The sequence below is a fragment of the Medicago sativa genome, chromosome 2 (genome assembly GCF_051527215.1).
Source record: "Medicago sativa cultivar Bolivia chromosome 2, Bolivia_mono, whole genome shotgun sequence".
Taxonomy (NCBI): domain Eukaryota; kingdom Viridiplantae; phylum Streptophyta; class Magnoliopsida; order Fabales; family Fabaceae; genus Medicago; species Medicago sativa.
In genome coordinates this window covers 30397980-30416528 of record NC_140750.1, presented here as the reverse complement: position 1 = coordinate 30416528, position 18549 = coordinate 30397980, and the positions used below count along the sequence as shown (strand labels likewise).

Sequence of the window (18549 nt, the reverse complement as noted above, 5' to 3'; positions counted from 1 at the left end):
ACATGTATTTTGAAACGGATGGAGTATTAGTTTGAACATAATTGGTATTTTAAGAGAAATGTTAATTAATGTCCCCGACACTCTTGAAGGACCTTAAATGAAAAGTTTAATGAAAATTTGTGTATTCAATTCATAAGAAACGAAATATTTGATTTTTGTAAGAAGTAATTTATTAACTGAAAATCCTTAAAGAGTGTTCCGGAAACACTCGTTGACAAGACTCATATTTTAATCATATGTAATTTATTCTTTCAAGTTCATAATAAATAACTATATTAATCGACATGTTAACAAGGAAATGTTTCATAAATGAAAATGTTCATAAGTTGATTCCGCACATTCGTAACCTAAAAAACATGAATTGACAAGTTCAAATCAATCATCCATGACGTAAATAAATAAAAAATATCAGCCAACTCCTTATGTTGAATATCGTGGTTACCATTTTTTTACGTTGAAATAGAATATATAAACGTAAATTCTAAAAAGCTAAGCTTTTAGAAATATATTTATGGTTTATTCAAATAATAAAAGTTTTGATTATTATTTTTTGTCAAATAGTTTAATTATTAGAATTTATTTTTTAAGATCAAATTTTAACCAAGGCATGTAACAAACAACATAGACAAAGTTTTAAGCAAAAAAAACTAAACACAGGAACAATGCAGAAATTCAATTTGACTAAAAAAACCCGGTATAAAAGAAGTTAGAATTTGAATAACGAAAACATGGACCGGACAGACCGGGAAGCAGTGAGGTGAACCGGTGGGTCGTTTTTGATTACACAACAGAACGTAATTCTCCTCGTATCTCACTGAGAAACACGCAGCCGCAGTCGGTGTTTGGTTTTCGTTGATCAGAGAGTGAGAGTAGAATGGGGACGACGAATAAGACCAAAACCCAAATGGTGAAAAACAAAGACAAACAGAACAAAAAAACTACCAACAAAGTAGTAAATGAGAAGAAAGCTATTATTGTTAATGGAACCAACAAAGGAGACAACAACGTTTTTGCTTCTTGTTCCTTCTCTAGTCTTGGTCTTCACCAAACCTTATGTGACCAACTTCGTGGTACGTAACTCTTGTTCCTATTTATTCGTTTCGTGAATTTGGTTATTTTACATTATATAATAATTCACTTAATCTTTTTGAACGAACAGAAAGAATGGGTTTTGAAGGTCCAACATTAGTTCAAGCTCAAGCTATTCCTGTTGTTCTCTCTGGTCGTCATGCGTATCCTTTTTTTTTTTTTTGTTACTAGTATACTACTATTTTTATTTGTTACTTCATGTTATAATTTGTTTGGTTTTTTGTTGTTGTTGTTGTTGGTTATTGTTTTTGAATTGGGTTCTTTAATGAGAAAAATTTAGACTGGTTAATGCTGCTACGGGCACGGGGAAGACTATTGCATACTTGGCTCCAATAATTCATCACTTGCAGAGTTATGATAAACGAATTCAACGCTCCGATGGAACATTTGGTATGTGTTATTTAGACTTTCCTATCATTGCTTTGATTTTCAAATTCACCTATTTGTTCAGCTTCTCATTACTTCTATTGTTTGTGACTGATAATTGTTCACGCTACCTAGTATCAATTTTCTATGTTTCCTTGCATACAGTAACAAACTATGAAGCACAAACACTCCTCGGATTAGGCGTGTCCCGGTGTCGGACACGTGTCGTATCCGACACGACACCGACACTTGTAATTACACTGAATTATGTGATTTTTTCAAATTATTAGATGTGTCGACGTGTCAGTGTCAGTGTCGTGTCCGTATCCGTACTTCATAGGTGACAAATGATAAAATAATGAAAACAATTCTTTAAAGGAAAGGATGCGTGAAGTTTAAATGTCAATGACTATTTCTCCCAAAAGGCAAAAGATTTAAGCTGTACTGAGACATGAATAATTTTGTGTTTCTAGCAGAGTATCATGTCCCCTCATTGCAAAGCCCTTTGATCTTGAAGTATAGATAATGCTGAGCTTGCTTTTTATTTTGTTAAATTTAAACTTTATTTAGAAGAAGTGGAACTAAGATCAAAATCGTGACCACTTAGTCATGGAGGTCATATTAGACGTAAATTATCCAATATTCAAAAGCTTAAAATGTTAAGTGGAAAGTGAAAGATAATTCAGTATCACATGTCAAACTGTATTCACAAAAGTGTCATCCAACTAACGTATCAATTTTACTGTTTTATAGCATGCAGAAATGTTTATCAATTTCACAGATTTAATTGGTTTATTGGCAACAGCGTTGGTTCTTGTACCAACGCGTGAGTTATGTTTGCAGGTTCACGAAATTCTTCAGAAGTTATTGCACCGGTTTCATTGGATTGTTCCAGGATACATTATGGGTGGTGAAAGTAGATCTAAGGAGAAAGCTAGACTGCGCAAAGGTAGAAATCATGCACCTTTCATTTGAAAACTGTTCTTTAATAGTTGTTGAAAAATTAAATCAGGAAAAAATTATGAAAAACTAGTATTAGTATATCCTTCAAGGTAGTTAATGTTGTGATCTTGTAAGATAGTTCAGTTTTATGATTTTTGGGTGCATCCGCGATCCAAATGCCGTGCTGGAACATTTTATGATTTTTGAGTTCGTCAACGAGTTGGTTCGGATTGTGTGAGCACACTGAGTCTTGTTTCTGGAACTGTAAATTCTTTTGTTTATTGTCCTTCAACCAAAGGCTCAATTCTGTCGTTGTTCTTCTCCTCAACTAGCAACTTCTTCCACTGTTCCCATCTTCGATGCTAGTTCCTTTGTATCCTCCCTTTGCACAAGTGGTTGCTGTCTTTGCTCTTGCACAAGCTGGCACTGATTGCATCTGTTTCCGGGCGTTGGTTTGCTGGGGATTTGGTTGTGAGCTGTTTGGTTTATGTCTTGCCGCTTGCCAAAAACTTCTTATTTTGCTTTTAGAGTTGTCAAGTTGTTTAAACTTTGGCTTAAGTTGTTAATTTGTGAAATTATGGATTTTAAATTTATTTAATTAATTTCTTGTGATTATTTAATTAAAGGCTTTTTTCTTAATGTATGCACATATATGAATTTTTTAGGAGCTCAAGATCCTTGTTACAATTCCACGACTTATGATTTGTAGTACTCTTGCCAATTGTTTGTAGGATTTCGGATTCAACGTTTACATTTATTAGTATGTTTAGAAGAAAATTTATCTATCACAGAAAGGAAATTTCACAATGGCAAACATTGACGAATTTTTAATCTGTGATTCCAATTTAGGCATATCAATTCTTATTGCAACTCCTGGGCGTCTTTTAGATCACTTGAAGAACACATCATCATTCGTGTACACAAATTTGCGCTGGATAATTTTCGACGAAGCTGATCGGTGTGGTTTTCATCTATTGCTGCAATAGAAATTACATTATCTATGTATTGTAACTGTGATACTGTTTTCTCGGTGCATTATTTTCTTTGCCTTACATGTTTTTTTCTTTTTGCAGTATTTTGGAATTAGGATTTGGAAAAGAGATACAAGAAATATTAAATCTTCTAGGTTCAATGAAGGCAGGGCATGATGACCAAGAGAATGGAGTTCCAAGACCTTCTAAATTTCAAAGACAAAACCTGCTTTTATCTGCGACTTTAAATGAGAAAGTAAACCACCTTGCCAAAATTAGCTTAGAGGATCCGGTGATGATTGGTATTGATGATAAAGTAATGGAACCAACGTCAAAAATTAGATTTGATAATTCAGATTGTGATGAAGACAATCAAGATACGCATTCCAGTAAAGTACTTGCAGTTGGAGCTTATAAAGTGCCCGAACAGTTGATTCAGAGATACATGAAGGGTATGTTATAAACTAATAATTATAAATTTCTTCTACAAGATTTCTAATTTCGTATAATGTTTTAAGATCATGCATACCTAATTGGTTTATTATGCAGTGCCTTGTGGATCACGGCTTGCTATACTTCTTTCTATTCTAAAGCATCTTTTTGAAAGGGAACCTTCACAGAAGGTAAGGCTTGGTGCCTGAAATCCGTAAATTTTGCACGCTGTATATTCAATTGTTTCTCATGCTTAATTATTGCTTGTCAATAGGTATCTGATGAAATGAATGTCACAAATCATGTTATCTTTCTGGTTTGATTTTGTTAGGGCTCTGACATGAATCATGCTTATATTTTTATTTTAGGCAAAACTACACCAGAGATCCTTTAGCATAATTTAAAAGTTTAAACATATGCTTTATCATTTTTTCGTTCAAGTCAGTCCTTTATGTTTAAAAACGTGAACAATGTTGCACCAATATTTATTTATCATCTATGTATGTTACCAAAAGTTTTACTTAACCGATCAAAGAGGTAAATTACATCTTCAATTCATCAAGATAGCATCTAAAGAACACAGGAATAACTGTTTTAGTATCTAATCCATCACAATAAACATAATCTAAGATTGCGACCTCATTATTGTAAACAAGAGTCTAATTGTGGGGCTGTATGGTGAAACATTCTTGATAATGTATCATTCGATTCAACGATCATGTACACAAATTTGTAACAAAAGTGAACTAAAAATTGAAGTTAGTTCAAGCATATAAACATTTTTTAAAGATAAAGAACTAATTTGACAAAAAAAAAAAAAGATAAAGGACTTGTTTGAAATCATTAAATTAAACTGAAGGACTTGTTTTGTAGTTTTGCCTTTCTTTTATTATAGCCATCACGCTTCTGTTCGCAAATCAATGCAATCTGCCATATTTTTAGATTCTTTCCATGAACTGACAATTCCCATTAATCAGATTTATTTCATTCAAAATATTATGCCTTAGAAGTCACATCATTCATCTATTGACTTCACAGGTTGTGCTATTCTTTTCAACATGTGATGCGGTGGACTTTCACTATTCATTGCTAACCGAATTTCTTTTCTCACCGTTTCCACAAACCGGAGAAGGGAACAGACCAATGTTTCTTGGATGTAAAACTCTTCGGCTACATGGTAATATGGAACAAGAGGACAGGACAACCAGTTTTCAGGCCTTTAAAACTGAGAAATCTGCCCTTCTTTTGTCTACTGATGTTTCTGCCAGAGGCTTAGATTTTCCAAATGTTAGATGCATAATACAATACGATTCTCCTGGAGAAGCTACTGAATATGTGCACAGGTACCTAATTCATCTTTTGTTTTTCTTTGGTTGGGGTGTATGTTCCAATTAATTATCGATGCTTTCTGTTCTTCCGATTGTAATCCAAATACACATGCTAGGACCAGTTTATATAGTCTTAAAAAAATGGTTCATTTTCTGTAAATTAAATAGGACTAGAAATTTGACACGGAATATTAAATTATTCCATTCAAGTATTCATTTTCACATGTTGAAACTTTTGTACATGATTTATACTCCATATTACACATCCAATCCAAGTCAATAATTTAATTGAAGTTAGACTTTTACAAATTAATTTCTCTAGTTTATATTGGCTAGGATATCAAAATGTGGTGCTAATATAAAATAAAATGTATCATGGCTAAAAAGTAAATGTTAAGCATTACCATCATTGGTTGCCTTCATGTCCTATTTTCTTCCACTTAATAGTTCATAATCTTTTCCTTTGGATACTAATCTTATCTTCCATTCCTTTTGTATTACAAATTTAATTTCTTTTGTGAATATTTAAATGATGCTCATTAGTGGTGTTAATTTTTAGTTTACTATGAGAAAGTGCCTAGAATGAATCCTTTTAAAAAAATGAAATTATAAATGTAAATCCCACTTCTAGTGCTTTAAAGCAATATTTAGCGTACTTTATCGTCTAATAGTTCCATGATAAAATTTAGAGTTATGGCCTGTTTGGATCGACTTATTTGAGCGTATCTATTGACATAAGAATTTGTAAGGCTGTTTGGGAGAGCTTATAGAAACAGCTTATGACATTTCCATTAGCTGTTTTCAGCTTATTTCCATAATGTCTCCAAGAAAACTTAGTGTATATGAAAACAGTTTGATTTGATTTTATTTTATATTTTTTTTATAGAAATAACTTATACATAAGTACTTATATGATAAAAACTCATGCTATAAGTGCTTGATTAAACTGTTTATCCAAACAAATTATATTTCTAGAAGCGTAAAGGTACTCCTTTTACTCTTCTCAGTGTGATTTTAACAAACGTGAGTAAGTGGGGGCATGTTTCACTAGATAGCTCATCTAGTAGATTCAAGAGTCTTCCGATATCCCTGTTTACGAAAAATAATAATCTTCCAATATGATTTGAAAGAGTCTTATTTATGATCTATGATTAAATCATGCCGCAGAGTTGGAAGAACTGCTCGACTTGGTGAAAGAGGAGAGTCATTGTTATTTCTGCAACCATCTGAAATAGACTATTTACAAGACTTGGAGAAACATGGTGTCTCACTAGCAGAGTATCCTCTCCTCAAAGTGTTGGATAGTTTCCCACTGTCTGCACAGAAGAACAACACAAAGAAATCTGTTTTCATAGACATGCATCCATGGATCATGTGTCTCCAGAAGGCACTTGAGTCCTGTATCTCATCCAAGGTGATCCTCATTGCTAATCTTATTGAATTCTACATATGTGAAATTGTATATAACTTTTCTCATCCTCTTTTAGTTGGACATGTTAAATTTGGAATCATCATTGCAATTGTGTGGAGTTTATAACTTTTGAAAACTATAAAACATTTCATGTTCGTTTATTGCATCGGCTAAAGCATTTGATCTACAAACGAGTGTAATCAAAATAAAAATGTCTTTGTCAAAAAAAAAAAAAGTCTAATTTGCTCATTTCTTCTGTGTTTGGAAGTTCTTGAGTGGAGGGAAATGGAAAGTTAGTGAAGAAAGGGAGAGGGATATTCCTTATTCTTAATATAAATCAATCAACGATACACTCAAATTGAAGAATGTGATCATTCTGATCTGCAGATCAATGTTTTTAATTCTTCCATCTACAGTTTGGTGGCTTGTTTATTCCTTATGATTTTTCACTAAACATTAATGTTTTTAGTACTGTTTGGATTGGACTATTTGAGCTCGTCTCCTGGTGTGAGTTCTTGTGAAACTGTTTAGGAAACCGCTTATGCCATACATGTTCATTAGCTGTTTCATCTTATTTCCATAAGCTCTCCAAAATAACTTATTAAAAACAATTTATAGCTTATGTAGAAATAGTAAACCTTATTTTATCTTTTGTTATAGAGTTAGCTTATGAATATGCACTGATGGTAAGTGTCTATGCTAATACGCTCCTAAGTAAGCTGTTTATCCAAACTGGTAAATAGTATGATCCTATAACGGCTTTTTGTTTCTTCTTTGTATTCACAAACCAATTATTGCCTTGTCATTTTCAGCCCAAAATGGAAGAACTTGCCAAGAGAGCATTTTGCTCTTGGGTCCGTGCATACACAGCGCATCGTGGGGAGCTGAAAAGAATATTTATGGTTAAGAAACTTCACTTAGGGCACGTAGCAAAAAGCTTTGCATTGAAACAAATACCCTCGTTAGTTGGAAAGTCTTTCCAAAACCAAACTAAGAAGAGAAAGAGATTCGAGAAGAAAAATGGGTCGTCGAATAAGAGAAAAGTTGCACGACGTGTGACATAATGCCGACCCTGAATGTAAGTTTTATGAAGCAAAAGGTGTCAAGTTGTGACTACCAGAATCTACGTCATTGTGTCAACAAAGTTGTCTCTTTAATCACCCAAGATCAAGTAATAGCATAGCACCAAAGGCCTTTGAATTCATTGATAGACAAGAATGACACTAACATACAGCATGTTTGTTTCTTCAGGAGTCCTTAAAAACACGGCGGTTTCAGTGGAAGAGATTCTTATAAAAAAAAAAAAAAAAAAAAAAAAGAAAGGGATTTCTGAAAGTGTGCCTTGTCGTGTAGATAACTTATCTAAACACAAGAATGGCATGTCGATACTAATTTTGTTTAGTTCTGGTTTTGGTATACGGTTTTGTAGGCATGTTACTTGGAATTTTGTTTGTTTTGCTAAGTTATTATTATAACCATCAAACATGAGTGGTTGAAAATCAGATAGGGAGAAACAGTTCTACAAACATGTTAGGATTTTGGATTTAGTTATTTTCATCTTAAAAATACCATTGTTGTTGCTTTGTCTTTAATACGTTAATGATGTTTAATTTAATTTTTTCTCTCAGTTATGCATAGTGTCACTTGATTACTCAGTCTGAACAAGATCAATGAGTGTACTTGTTTGAATCCTCTAAAATAAAAACATATACACTTGTTTGAAATATTAATAATAGTAGTAATTATTGTGTATAGGAAAAACCCCACCACCTATTTGACATGCCATGAATAATTGTAACATAAAATGTTGGCCCCCAGTCCCCACTATCATGTGCAGTGGAGAAACAATAAATTCGGTGGAGCAACGATGTAATACAATGTCAGCAATCTAGAGCTCAAGTTTATTCATAAATTAAATTTTGAATGCAATATGGTTAGCTGGTTCCTTAGATTCGCAACCCTACATTTTTAGTGTTCTTGCCCTTCTTTGGTAGGATTGAAGGGATGGTACCAAACATGTTTTCTTGCAGGGTTGTGCAAGAAACAAGAAGTAGGGAACTTGCAAATGAAATTAAGGATATTAATACAACCCTAGATTTGAATTTTTTTTATTATTCGCATATAAAAGAAAAATAGTTTTCCATGTTTCTCCATAGGTAATTCGTGTTGAACACATTTGTATCTTTTCAGCTGTCATTCAAACATTGGCTCGCAACTTTGTGAGAGTTTAATCTCCTCCGGTAGATTCAATCTATGATGGTAAATTAACCATTGATTGGTCTACGGTTAAAATTGTAACAATCTTTCAACGGTTCTCACTTATCTCCCAATTAACCTAAGTTACACAATTAGTGCCAAGTTCTTTCTTTTAACCAAAGTTACAAAAATGTTGGTGTAACATGTCCATATTTTAATTGAATAAAATCCATTAAAGAAATATCATTTGTAGATTCCACTAGCACAATGAAGCTTTCATTGAACCATTTGCATGTTCCACACGAAAACTATCTTCAAAGCTTCGATGACCTCCATATATCTAAGTGTCTTTATCTAATCCCTACCAATTTCTTGCCAAACATAATGGCCCTATGGCATCAATTTAACTAGAAAATTGTTCTTCTCCCAACAAGAATTGTTCACTCCCAAAGTGATTTGTCTGCTAAGGTAGGTGAAGAAATATTACTAATATTTTGTACAAAAAAAAAAAAAAAGAAATATTACTAATATTGAGTGGGAAGACGATTTGAAATGGGGATATGTGCCTAAATAAGTGAAGGCATGAATTATGGCAATGGAAAAATGAATAATGCAACCCCACCTAAGTTAACTCACGTTGGGTTCGGCGTGCGTTAACTCACGCTGGTATCCAGCGTGAGCGTGACTTAAGTCACGTTGATGATACCGAACGTAACTTAAGTTACTTGGAACGTATTTTAGGTAGTTCACGTGGGAGTGGACAATTTTGTACGAGAGAAGAGCAATTTTCATTTAATTAAGTTCTCTTTCTTTCTTTTTTCTCTCTCTATTGTTGGTCCAAATTTAGCCAAGCTTTCAATATTTGGACTTTAACATACCCTCTAGGTTCAAGTGCAATTTCTCACCTTAATTGCTTTACAAGCCCCTCACATTACCCAAAACCCCTCAAATTTATTGGATCGTAAACAAAATTTATTGATTGAGTCATTGTTTTCCGATCGAGTCTTAACTCCTGATTGATTTATTTTAGAGGTTAAACAATTTGAAGCACCTATAGGGCAATCACTATTCCTCACAAGCTTCTAAAAGTGAATTATATAATAAAATCCAATTCTAACTAAGTATTTTGTAATGGTAAAAAAGAACGGAAGTATTTTCTACTTTTTTTTTCTAACGGTTCCCAGGAGAAGAGATTCTAGTAATTATAAGTTCGTCCATGTGGTATGTATAATCTAATCAACAATTGTTTCAGTCATAAATTAAAATCAGGTTCTACCGAATAATTCATCATTTGGTGAAGCTCATTAACGCCACTTGATCACAATTACTTGGTTAAGTATTTTATACTTTATTTACAAGAAAGTGTAATATACTCAATATACTTTGATGGTTATAAAAGCTTCTCTAAATATTGAATGAACATGTGGAAAAAAAATTACACAATTCAAAAATCATTCCAAGCAATTTTTTTTATTTGTTTTGAGGAGTTCAAGCAAATAGGTTGTCATGCTACAATTTTATCAAAATAAGTTTTACTTTTAAAAAATGGAAAGAAAAAAAAATGTGAAGAAAACATTTTTGTAATAATGTTCTATAGTTATTTTTTCACACCAATCTATTACTAATCAAATTAAATAATATGCGTCCCGTGAGCTTAGCTCAGTAGGTAAGGACAATGCATAATATATGCATAGTCCGGACTTCAAACCCGGACACCACAACCAAAAAAAACAAAAAAATAATATGCAGATTTGATGCATTTGGGATATACAAGAATACAGTCTGGTTATCCTTGCTAGTGGTGTTTAAAGATATTGTTGAAGTGAATTGAACCTTATCGGAATAAACTGAATTGTGACTAACAATTCAGTGAACTGATTCTAACCACTTCGTTTCAATTTTTTTCAGTTCATAATTTATCAGCATTCGGTTTGGTTTATAGATTCAGTTCAATATTTGGTTTTTAAAAATAGTCCTAATATTCCTTCAAAAAAAAAAAAAATAGTCCTAATATTCAATTTGGTTCACATATTTATACTTTTTTTTTTCAACGCTATTAATTATAAGATGATAATAATAACAATGGTAATTTAAATTGAAAAACATTGATTCGGTTTGGATTTTTTTTTTAAGTTGGTCATGCAGTATAAATCCCAATTGCATGACCCACCATTCTTGTGTATATACAAACATTGGGAGTAATACAAGGCTATAGCAAAACTCCATGCATGGGAACTCTTTATTATATTTTTTCAAAGAGGGAAGTTAAATGTATCAATAAAAACAAAATGAAAGCTGTAGAAGAGCCCTTGTCCACAGTTTCAAACCCATTTTATTTTATATTTTGAATGGTGACCTTTCCTTCATATACTTGACCCTTGTGTTTCTCTTGGAACTAGAGATGCCGATCAAGACCAAAAATAAATTTAATATGAAATAGAATTTAATATGTCTATTTATAAAAGAAATCGTAAAAATTGTTCTCGTCGGGAAAAAGAAGTGTCGGTCGGAGGAGGTGCGAAACAACTTCAACGGTAGTTCATGGTGGTTGATTATTATTCATAATACTTAAGACATATGTAAAGACACTCTTAACGCTCAAGTAAGTGAAATTTTAATGTGTGTTGAGAAGATTCATCGAAATAAGGGTGTATACCTTATTTCGGTGAGGAACACTCTATTTATAGACCATGTAGTGGTTATGTCAGTTTTACCCTTGTGGTTAAGTGGTGGGGGAACTATTGGATCATGTAAAGGGATCAAATGTGCTCTAAGTGTATTGTTTGGTGTATCGAGATTCTTCATCGGTGCATGTAGCCTCCAACTATAAATTGGTGTCTTATTAGACCTAAGATGGGATAAAGACCTCTTCGTTATAAGGATTGAGCCTTGGCCCAGTCCGATATAGTTGTCTCTCAAGTCATTGGCTCGTGGCTTGAGCGAGGACTTTAATGTATTCAGGTATCCAAAACGGTCGATGTGTTGGTTGCCGACGTCAGGAGAGCAGCATGATTCCATGACCCTAGGCGTTGATTGCATTCGGCGGGTTTTGTGTTTTTGAGTCCTTTTTAGCCTTATTATGGACGGTCCATATTAGCTTGTTAGATCTTGGTCCAATGGAATTAGGGCAAGTCCATTAATGATCCGCACGATAACTAACGACTTAAGGTGACCAAGTTCGTTGAGAAAATGAGTCTTGACTCGGTCCGAAACGTAGTCTTACCCTTAGATCGATAACGGTTTAATCTTGCAAAAAAAGTAACCAGAATAAAAACTCAGCAATCATCACAACCTCATGCAAGTCAATAATGGCAAGAGTGCAAGACAATAGTTTATTAATTGTATAGCGGGAGCTAAGAAAAAGCAAGGTGGCTACAATCTACATTATTCTTCTTCCGTACTTTGTCGGTGTTGACAAATCAAATAATCCATTTTTGCAAGCCTAACTTCTCTGTCCTTTTTCCTTAGAAAAAGAGAAATAATTGTTTAATTAACAATTTATTTTTTAACCTTTTATTGTTTTATTTTGCATGTGCTAGCTGCTAAAAAATAATAATTGAACAAGGGATTCGTGAGGTGTATCTAATAAACAAGACATAAATAGAAGATACATTACGGCCATCTAAGGCTTTATTAAATTTATATAAATTTACATTACCAAAAAAAAAAATTATATAAACTAGGGACACTTTGTAGGGAAGGTTCCCACAAAACAGTTATTTGTGCCTTGAATTTTGCTTCTTGCTTGCTTGTGAGGGCTCCATGGATTATTTTGTACTCCAAGTTCGTTGTACCAAATTGGGAACTTGCATGTATATACCATTTGGGCATAGTTTTATATTTTCTATCTTCATTTTTATATTGGTTTGTCGAAATTGGCATTGTATTGTCTGGCTCCATTGAGCAATGAGCATGTTCTGCTGATAGTTTTTTTTTATTTTTTAATAGAGGTTCTGGTTTTTGTTAATCGGCGGCCTTTGCATTATAGGTAATAATTACGAATGAATTGGGCTCAAATATTAATCTATTGGCTTTAAACTCCGGACTTTGTATATATTATGCATTGTTCCTACCAACCGAGTTAAGCTAATGAGGACAATCTATTGGCTTTATAATCAAAGGTGGGTGGTCATTCAATTTAATTGGAAATATGTCTATTGAAATTTTTTTATAATCAAAATGAATTAATGGAAAGTACATGATGTTCAACTTGAAAGTAAAGTTGGCCGATAATTCAACTAATTATGACTCATAAGAATTCTCATTCACTTCAAATAATTACAATGAGGAAGGAATTTTTTTCTTTCGGTTGTGGGTTCTTTAACTCCTTACAAAGAATTTTAAGTAAATATAAGAATTTTTGAGAAATAATGAGCTATAAAAAACATAAGTAAAGAGTGAAATCAGGAAAACATAGATAAAATGCAAGTAAAATAAGTTGATTGATTGATTCAAGTGTCTAAAATGAAATGTGCAAATAGTATTTATCAAGAATGGTTCAAAGTATGAAATTATGTTGGTCGTGAACATAGCATACAAAGATATGAGTGCCGTCATTTGGCTAAACTTGTTTGTAGCACATGAAAATTGGTTGTTGTTTCATGTATGTGGCTAAATTCAGGTGGACCACTAAAATAAACTAAAATATATAGACACACAATTTAAGTTGTATAAATTATGAAACTGTTTTTCGATAGTACAACTAATTGGGAGAATTTTTTAGTTGATATGATAGTATAAGGGAGGTTTGAAACCCCCACAATTTGAAGATTTGTAAACCTCCACTAATCGACCATGTATAAGCGTGACAAAAAACCCACACACACTTTACAGGTATGGAAGCGCCGAAAACTAAAACTGCCACAAAGTTGTTTAAATTATATCGCAAAATAGACCTATATTTTTTAATTTTCTCAGGTGGGACATGGCCCACCACAACCTATGAGGGGCTCCGCCACTGTCTTTCATGGTCTTTACTAGTACCTCATTCACATATCATGCTTTCTTTGATTGTGCTTCCTAGGTTCTAGTTGCATTTGTTATTCATGTTTGCTATAAGGCCAAATTAGTTATAAAAAAATAAAAAAAAAAAGGACACGAGAGCTCTTAAGGCCACGACCCTTTTGGGAGTCTTCGGAGCTGAGAAAGATTCGGCTAGCTCATCTCTTTCTTTGACCGGTTATTTAACCGACCATCTATACATTAGTTCATCCTTAACTCAGATGTAGGTCGTGTTTTCTGCTAACAACTTAGAATATTATTAGATGTTAACCATACATGAAACTTGAACCCATTCCAAGAATGGAATTAGCCATTTTGAAGGCAAGCTAATGTGTTTGAGCATTAATGTTGTTCATCTTTACAATTTCTAGGTTAATTTGGTAGTCCAAGTAAATATTTTTGGTTGATTTTTTTAGATGTAAGGTCAATTTGATTGAGTTTATGGTTTATTAAATATATTATTTTTTATATAAGCTAATTTGTAAGTGCTTATATCTTCTTAAACAAATTTTATGTCCATGCACAAGAAAGTTGATATGATAAAATATTGAAAATTCATGAGTATTTTCATAATATCAAAATTAATATAGTAATTTTGTTACATATTTGTTTATTTTATAGGCCAAAAATCGTTTAACATTTGCAACGTGCTCGTTGTGAATTTTATGTGGTTATATATGTGTTTGCCTGTGATTTTGGCAAACAGGGGCTAGTTCTGATTATTAGAAGCGAGATCGAACTAGAAATCTCAAGACTGTTGTGCAAAGGTTTTTACAGGAAAAAGGGTTTGAAAAAAGGCCACGAAATGCACTCAGGTTGCTTAGAGAGTAGGACGGGTTTGATAGTAAAAGGCATTGTCTCTCGACAGGTTTGAGATTGCAATTAAAAGCTTAAAACAAAGCAAATAAAAGAAAGATAAAAGTAAGTTTACGCACGTAAACTCAAAGAAAAGGTAAAATGCAATGCATTAAAATAAAAGGGGTGGTCTACAAATCATTTTACATACATTCTGTATAACTCGTTTCCCTAGACGCCGGTAGTCTGAGTGTTGTAGAATTCTGTATATGATTTGCGACCCATTTTCCGGCTTGGAAACTCTTATTTATAGTAAAACCTAGATGGCGGACCACTAACTCCATGATCAGCACTTTCTCCATCTTGGACAACTGCCTGTCCCACATCTCCACTACTTGGAAACCGTTTCATTGCTTGAAATCGTGCTTTCCCGCCCTTTTGCTTGACTTCGACGCGAGATTACTCTTTCAGCCTTGCTACATCGAAACTTTGACTATGCACCTTAGGCTTGATGTTTCGTCGAGATTCTTCAATTGCAATGAGAAAGCTCTTCATTCCTGCAAAGTAAAAAGGTCAAACAAATGTTAACCATATTAATGAGCCTGTTAAATTTTCAGGCTAACAATATGCATAAACAAATTTTTATATCCTAATATGACAAAGTCGATATGATAAAATTTTGAAAACTCGTGAATATTTTCAAAATACCCAAAATAATTTTTTTTGAAGGAAAATATACCCACATTAATGTAGTGTTTCTATAAATATTTGTTTGTTTTGTATGCTAAAAAAAACGTAAAATATTTGCTTTACACGCGTTGCGGACGTTTTGTGCTTATATCTACCAAAATAATTTTTTATGTCCCACTATAATAAAGTCGATATGATAAAATTTACAAAACTTATGAAAGTATCAAAATATATGTGTGTGTGTGTGTGTGTGTGTGTGTTTTTTATTTATTTTCAGCTCTTGATATTAAAAAATGTGATTCTTGATCCAAGTTTATAGGAAAATATGTCTTGATCCAATTGTTGAGATATTGGAAGAGGAATATACGCAGGTTAGCATCTATTCATGAAACAATCACTTTGGAAGACAATACTTTACTGATGGCACCTTTTGTTATAGAAGAATTTAAAGCTGCAATTTTCTCTATGAAACCTGACAAGTGCCCAGGGCCGGACGGATTTAATCTGGGTTTCTTTCATAGGTTTTGGCCATGTGGTGAAGAATTATTTAATCAATGTTGCGGTTGGTTGATGTCAGGTATTTTTCCTTCATCCTTGAACTCGACAAACATTGCACTTATTCCGAAAGGATATTCTCAGACATCTATGAAAGATTGGAGGCCTATAGCGCTGTGTAACATGATTTACAAAGTCGTAGCTAAGGTACTAGCCAACAGGTTGAAAGTCGTCTTGGATAAATGCATATCAGGCACGCAGTCAGGCTTTGTTTCCGGACGATCTATTTTGGATAATGCGATGGCAGGTATAGAAATCATTCATCACATGAAATCTTAAGTTAAAGGTAAAGTAGGAGAAGTAGCTCTTAAACTTGACATAAGTAAGGCGTAAGACATAATTGAGTGGAATTACCTGTGAGAGGTTATGAAAAAGATGGGGTTCTCGTATCAGTGAATCAAGTGGATTATGTTGTGTGTAGAAACTGTTGATTATTCTGTCCTTGTCAATGGTAATGTAACTAAACCTGTTGTCCCTGGTAGAGGGTTGCGGCAGGGTGACCCTTTGTCGCCATATCTATTTATTATTTGTGCGGAAGGTTTATCTGCACTTATTCGCAAAGTAGAGGCTATAGGTGAAATTAATGGAGCTAAAATCTGCAACAATGCACCGATAATTTCTCATCTCCTCTTTGTTGATGACTGCTTTTTATTTTTTCGTGCTACTCCGAATCAAGCTTTGAAAATGCAAGACATTTTTCTGTATATGAGAAAGCATCAGGCCAAGCTATTAATCTCTAGAAGTCAGAAATTTTTCGTAGCAGGAATTTCCCAACGGTTGATCACAATAACATAACTAATATACTTGGTGTTCAGGCTGTGTTGGGTACCGGTAAATATTTAGGCCTTCCTTCCTTGATTGGGCGAAGTAAGAAAGCAACCTTTAATTTTATCAGGGATAGAATATGGAAGAAGATTAACTCTTGGACCAGCAAATGTCTCTCTAAGGCAGGATGTAATGTCTTGATTAAGTTTGTACTTCAATCCATCCCAACTTATTTTATGAGTTTGTTCACCCTCCCTTCGTCATTGTGTGATGAAATTGAAAAGATGATGAATTCTTTTTGGTGGGGTCATTCTGGATCAAATAAGAAAAGAATACATTGGATGTCTTGGGATAAATTATCAATGCACAAAAAAGATGGAGGTATGAGTTTCAAGAGTCTTGGTACGTTTAATTTGGCAATGCTTGGTAAGCAAGGCTTGAGAATTATGACGAAACCTGACACTCTTATTGCTAGAATTTATAAAGCAAGATATTTTTCGAGGTGTAATTTCCTTGAAGCAGGTTTAGGCCATAAGCCAAGTTTTGTGTGGAGAAGTATATGCAATTCAAAGTTTATTCTTAAAGCAGGAAGCAGATGGAAAATTGGTGATGGTACAACTATCTCGGTTTGGAATAATTGCTGGATGAAGGAGAATGTTACCCTTTATCCACCTGATAATGTTGCATCCACGCTAGCTAATTTGCGTGTTTCAGATTGTATCTTGTCGGAACAAAAGTCTTGGAATATGCCTTTTTTGCATTCGATTTTTAATCAACAGGTTGTGGAGCACATTGTCAAAACACCTTTGTATCCTTCAGTTCGTGAGGATAGGCTAATTTGGAAGAAGGAAAATGATAGAGAGTATTCAGTTCGTAGTGCATATCATTTATGTATGAATGAATTGCTGGATACTTCACACTTTAAGATGCAAGGCTCGTGGGATTTGATTTGGAAGCTCAAGGTGCCACCAAAAGTTAAGAACCTTATTTGGCCCATTTGTAGGAACTGCCTTCCAACACTTATTCGACTCTGTGATAAGGGTGTAAATTGCACGGCCAGTTGCGCCCTTTGCAATATCGATGATGAAGACAATATGCATCTTTTATTTAGATGCCCAAGTAGTGTGAACATATAGAATATGTGGAATGCCTTTCCAGCTATTAGTAATTTATTTTTCCAAAGCCAAGAGGCAAGTGGTGTAAATTTCCAATCTTTGCAGGTTCTAAATATTGATGATGCAGCCATGTTCTGTTGTATAATATGGAGTATTTGGAAGCAAAGAAACAACAAAATCTGGAAGGAGGTGATTGATGCACAGACCTTCGTTTTTGACCGTGCGAAGGTGTTGTTAGAGGATTGGAAGTCCGCAAAGCTAGTTCAGGAAACTTCACCTAATCGTCAACAACAAGATCGTAGTGTAAAATGGGTGAAGCCAAGTGCAGGTCGTTTTAAATGTAATATTGATGCATTTTTTCTGAGAGTTTAAATATGGTTGGAATAGGGATGTGTATCAGAGATGAAAATGGCATTTTTGTTTTGGCTAAGCAAGAACATTTCAGCCCCATACATTGGAGAAGCTCTAGGACTCTTATATGCTTTGGATTGGGTTCATGAGCTTAATTTAGGGCCTGTGGATTTTGAAATAGATGCAAAGAGAGTGGTGGATAGCTTTAATTCCCTGAGCCTGTGGGTTCATGAGCTTTAATTTAGGGCCTGTGGCATTTTTTCTAAAAACTCTTGAAAACCTAAATCTACAGACTATATATACAGTTGAAGAAGAGAGGGAATAAATTTCCCATAACTGCCAGAAATTGAAAGGATCGGTCCAATGGGAGGGGACAATTCTCGAAAAGGTAACTGCATTAAAGCACTATGAGGTGCATCCCTTCGATCAACAAAATCATGGGACATGTGACACGAAATCCTGGCATAAAGGACCGTTTCAACTTGACATCAATCAAAATTACATTTACCCTTACTTAGAACTCTTCAATAGCTACTCAGGTG

The 18549-nt window shown here is 33.9% G+C and overlaps 2 protein-coding genes across 2 annotated transcripts; both read left to right on the top strand.

The window, feature by feature from the left end:
- Nucleotides 1-806: 806 nt before the first annotated feature.
- Nucleotides 807-8131, top strand: LOC146946154 (DEAD-box ATP-dependent RNA helicase 17-like). Its single transcript, XM_085744332.1, has 10 exons — nt 807-1070; nt 1160-1232; nt 1370-1479; nt 2261-2404; nt 3247-3355; nt 3471-3820; nt 3918-3991; nt 4839-5143; nt 6296-6542; nt 7352-8131. The coding sequence occupies exons 1-10, from the start codon at nt 875-877 to the stop codon at nt 7601-7603; spliced, it is 1860 nt and encodes a 619-aa protein (XP_085600458.1). The 5' UTR covers nt 807-874; the 3' UTR covers nt 7604-8131.
- An 8856-nt stretch (nt 8132-16987) lies between these two features.
- LOC146946153 (uncharacterized) lies at nt 16988-18247 on the top strand. The gene is made up of 3 exons (XM_085748155.1): nt 16988-17410; nt 17762-17959; nt 18044-18247. Exons 1-3 carry the CDS (start codon nt 16988-16990, stop codon nt 18245-18247), a joined length of 825 nt encoding a protein of 274 aa, XP_085604281.1.
- The last annotated feature ends 302 nt before the right edge of the window (nt 18248-18549 follow it).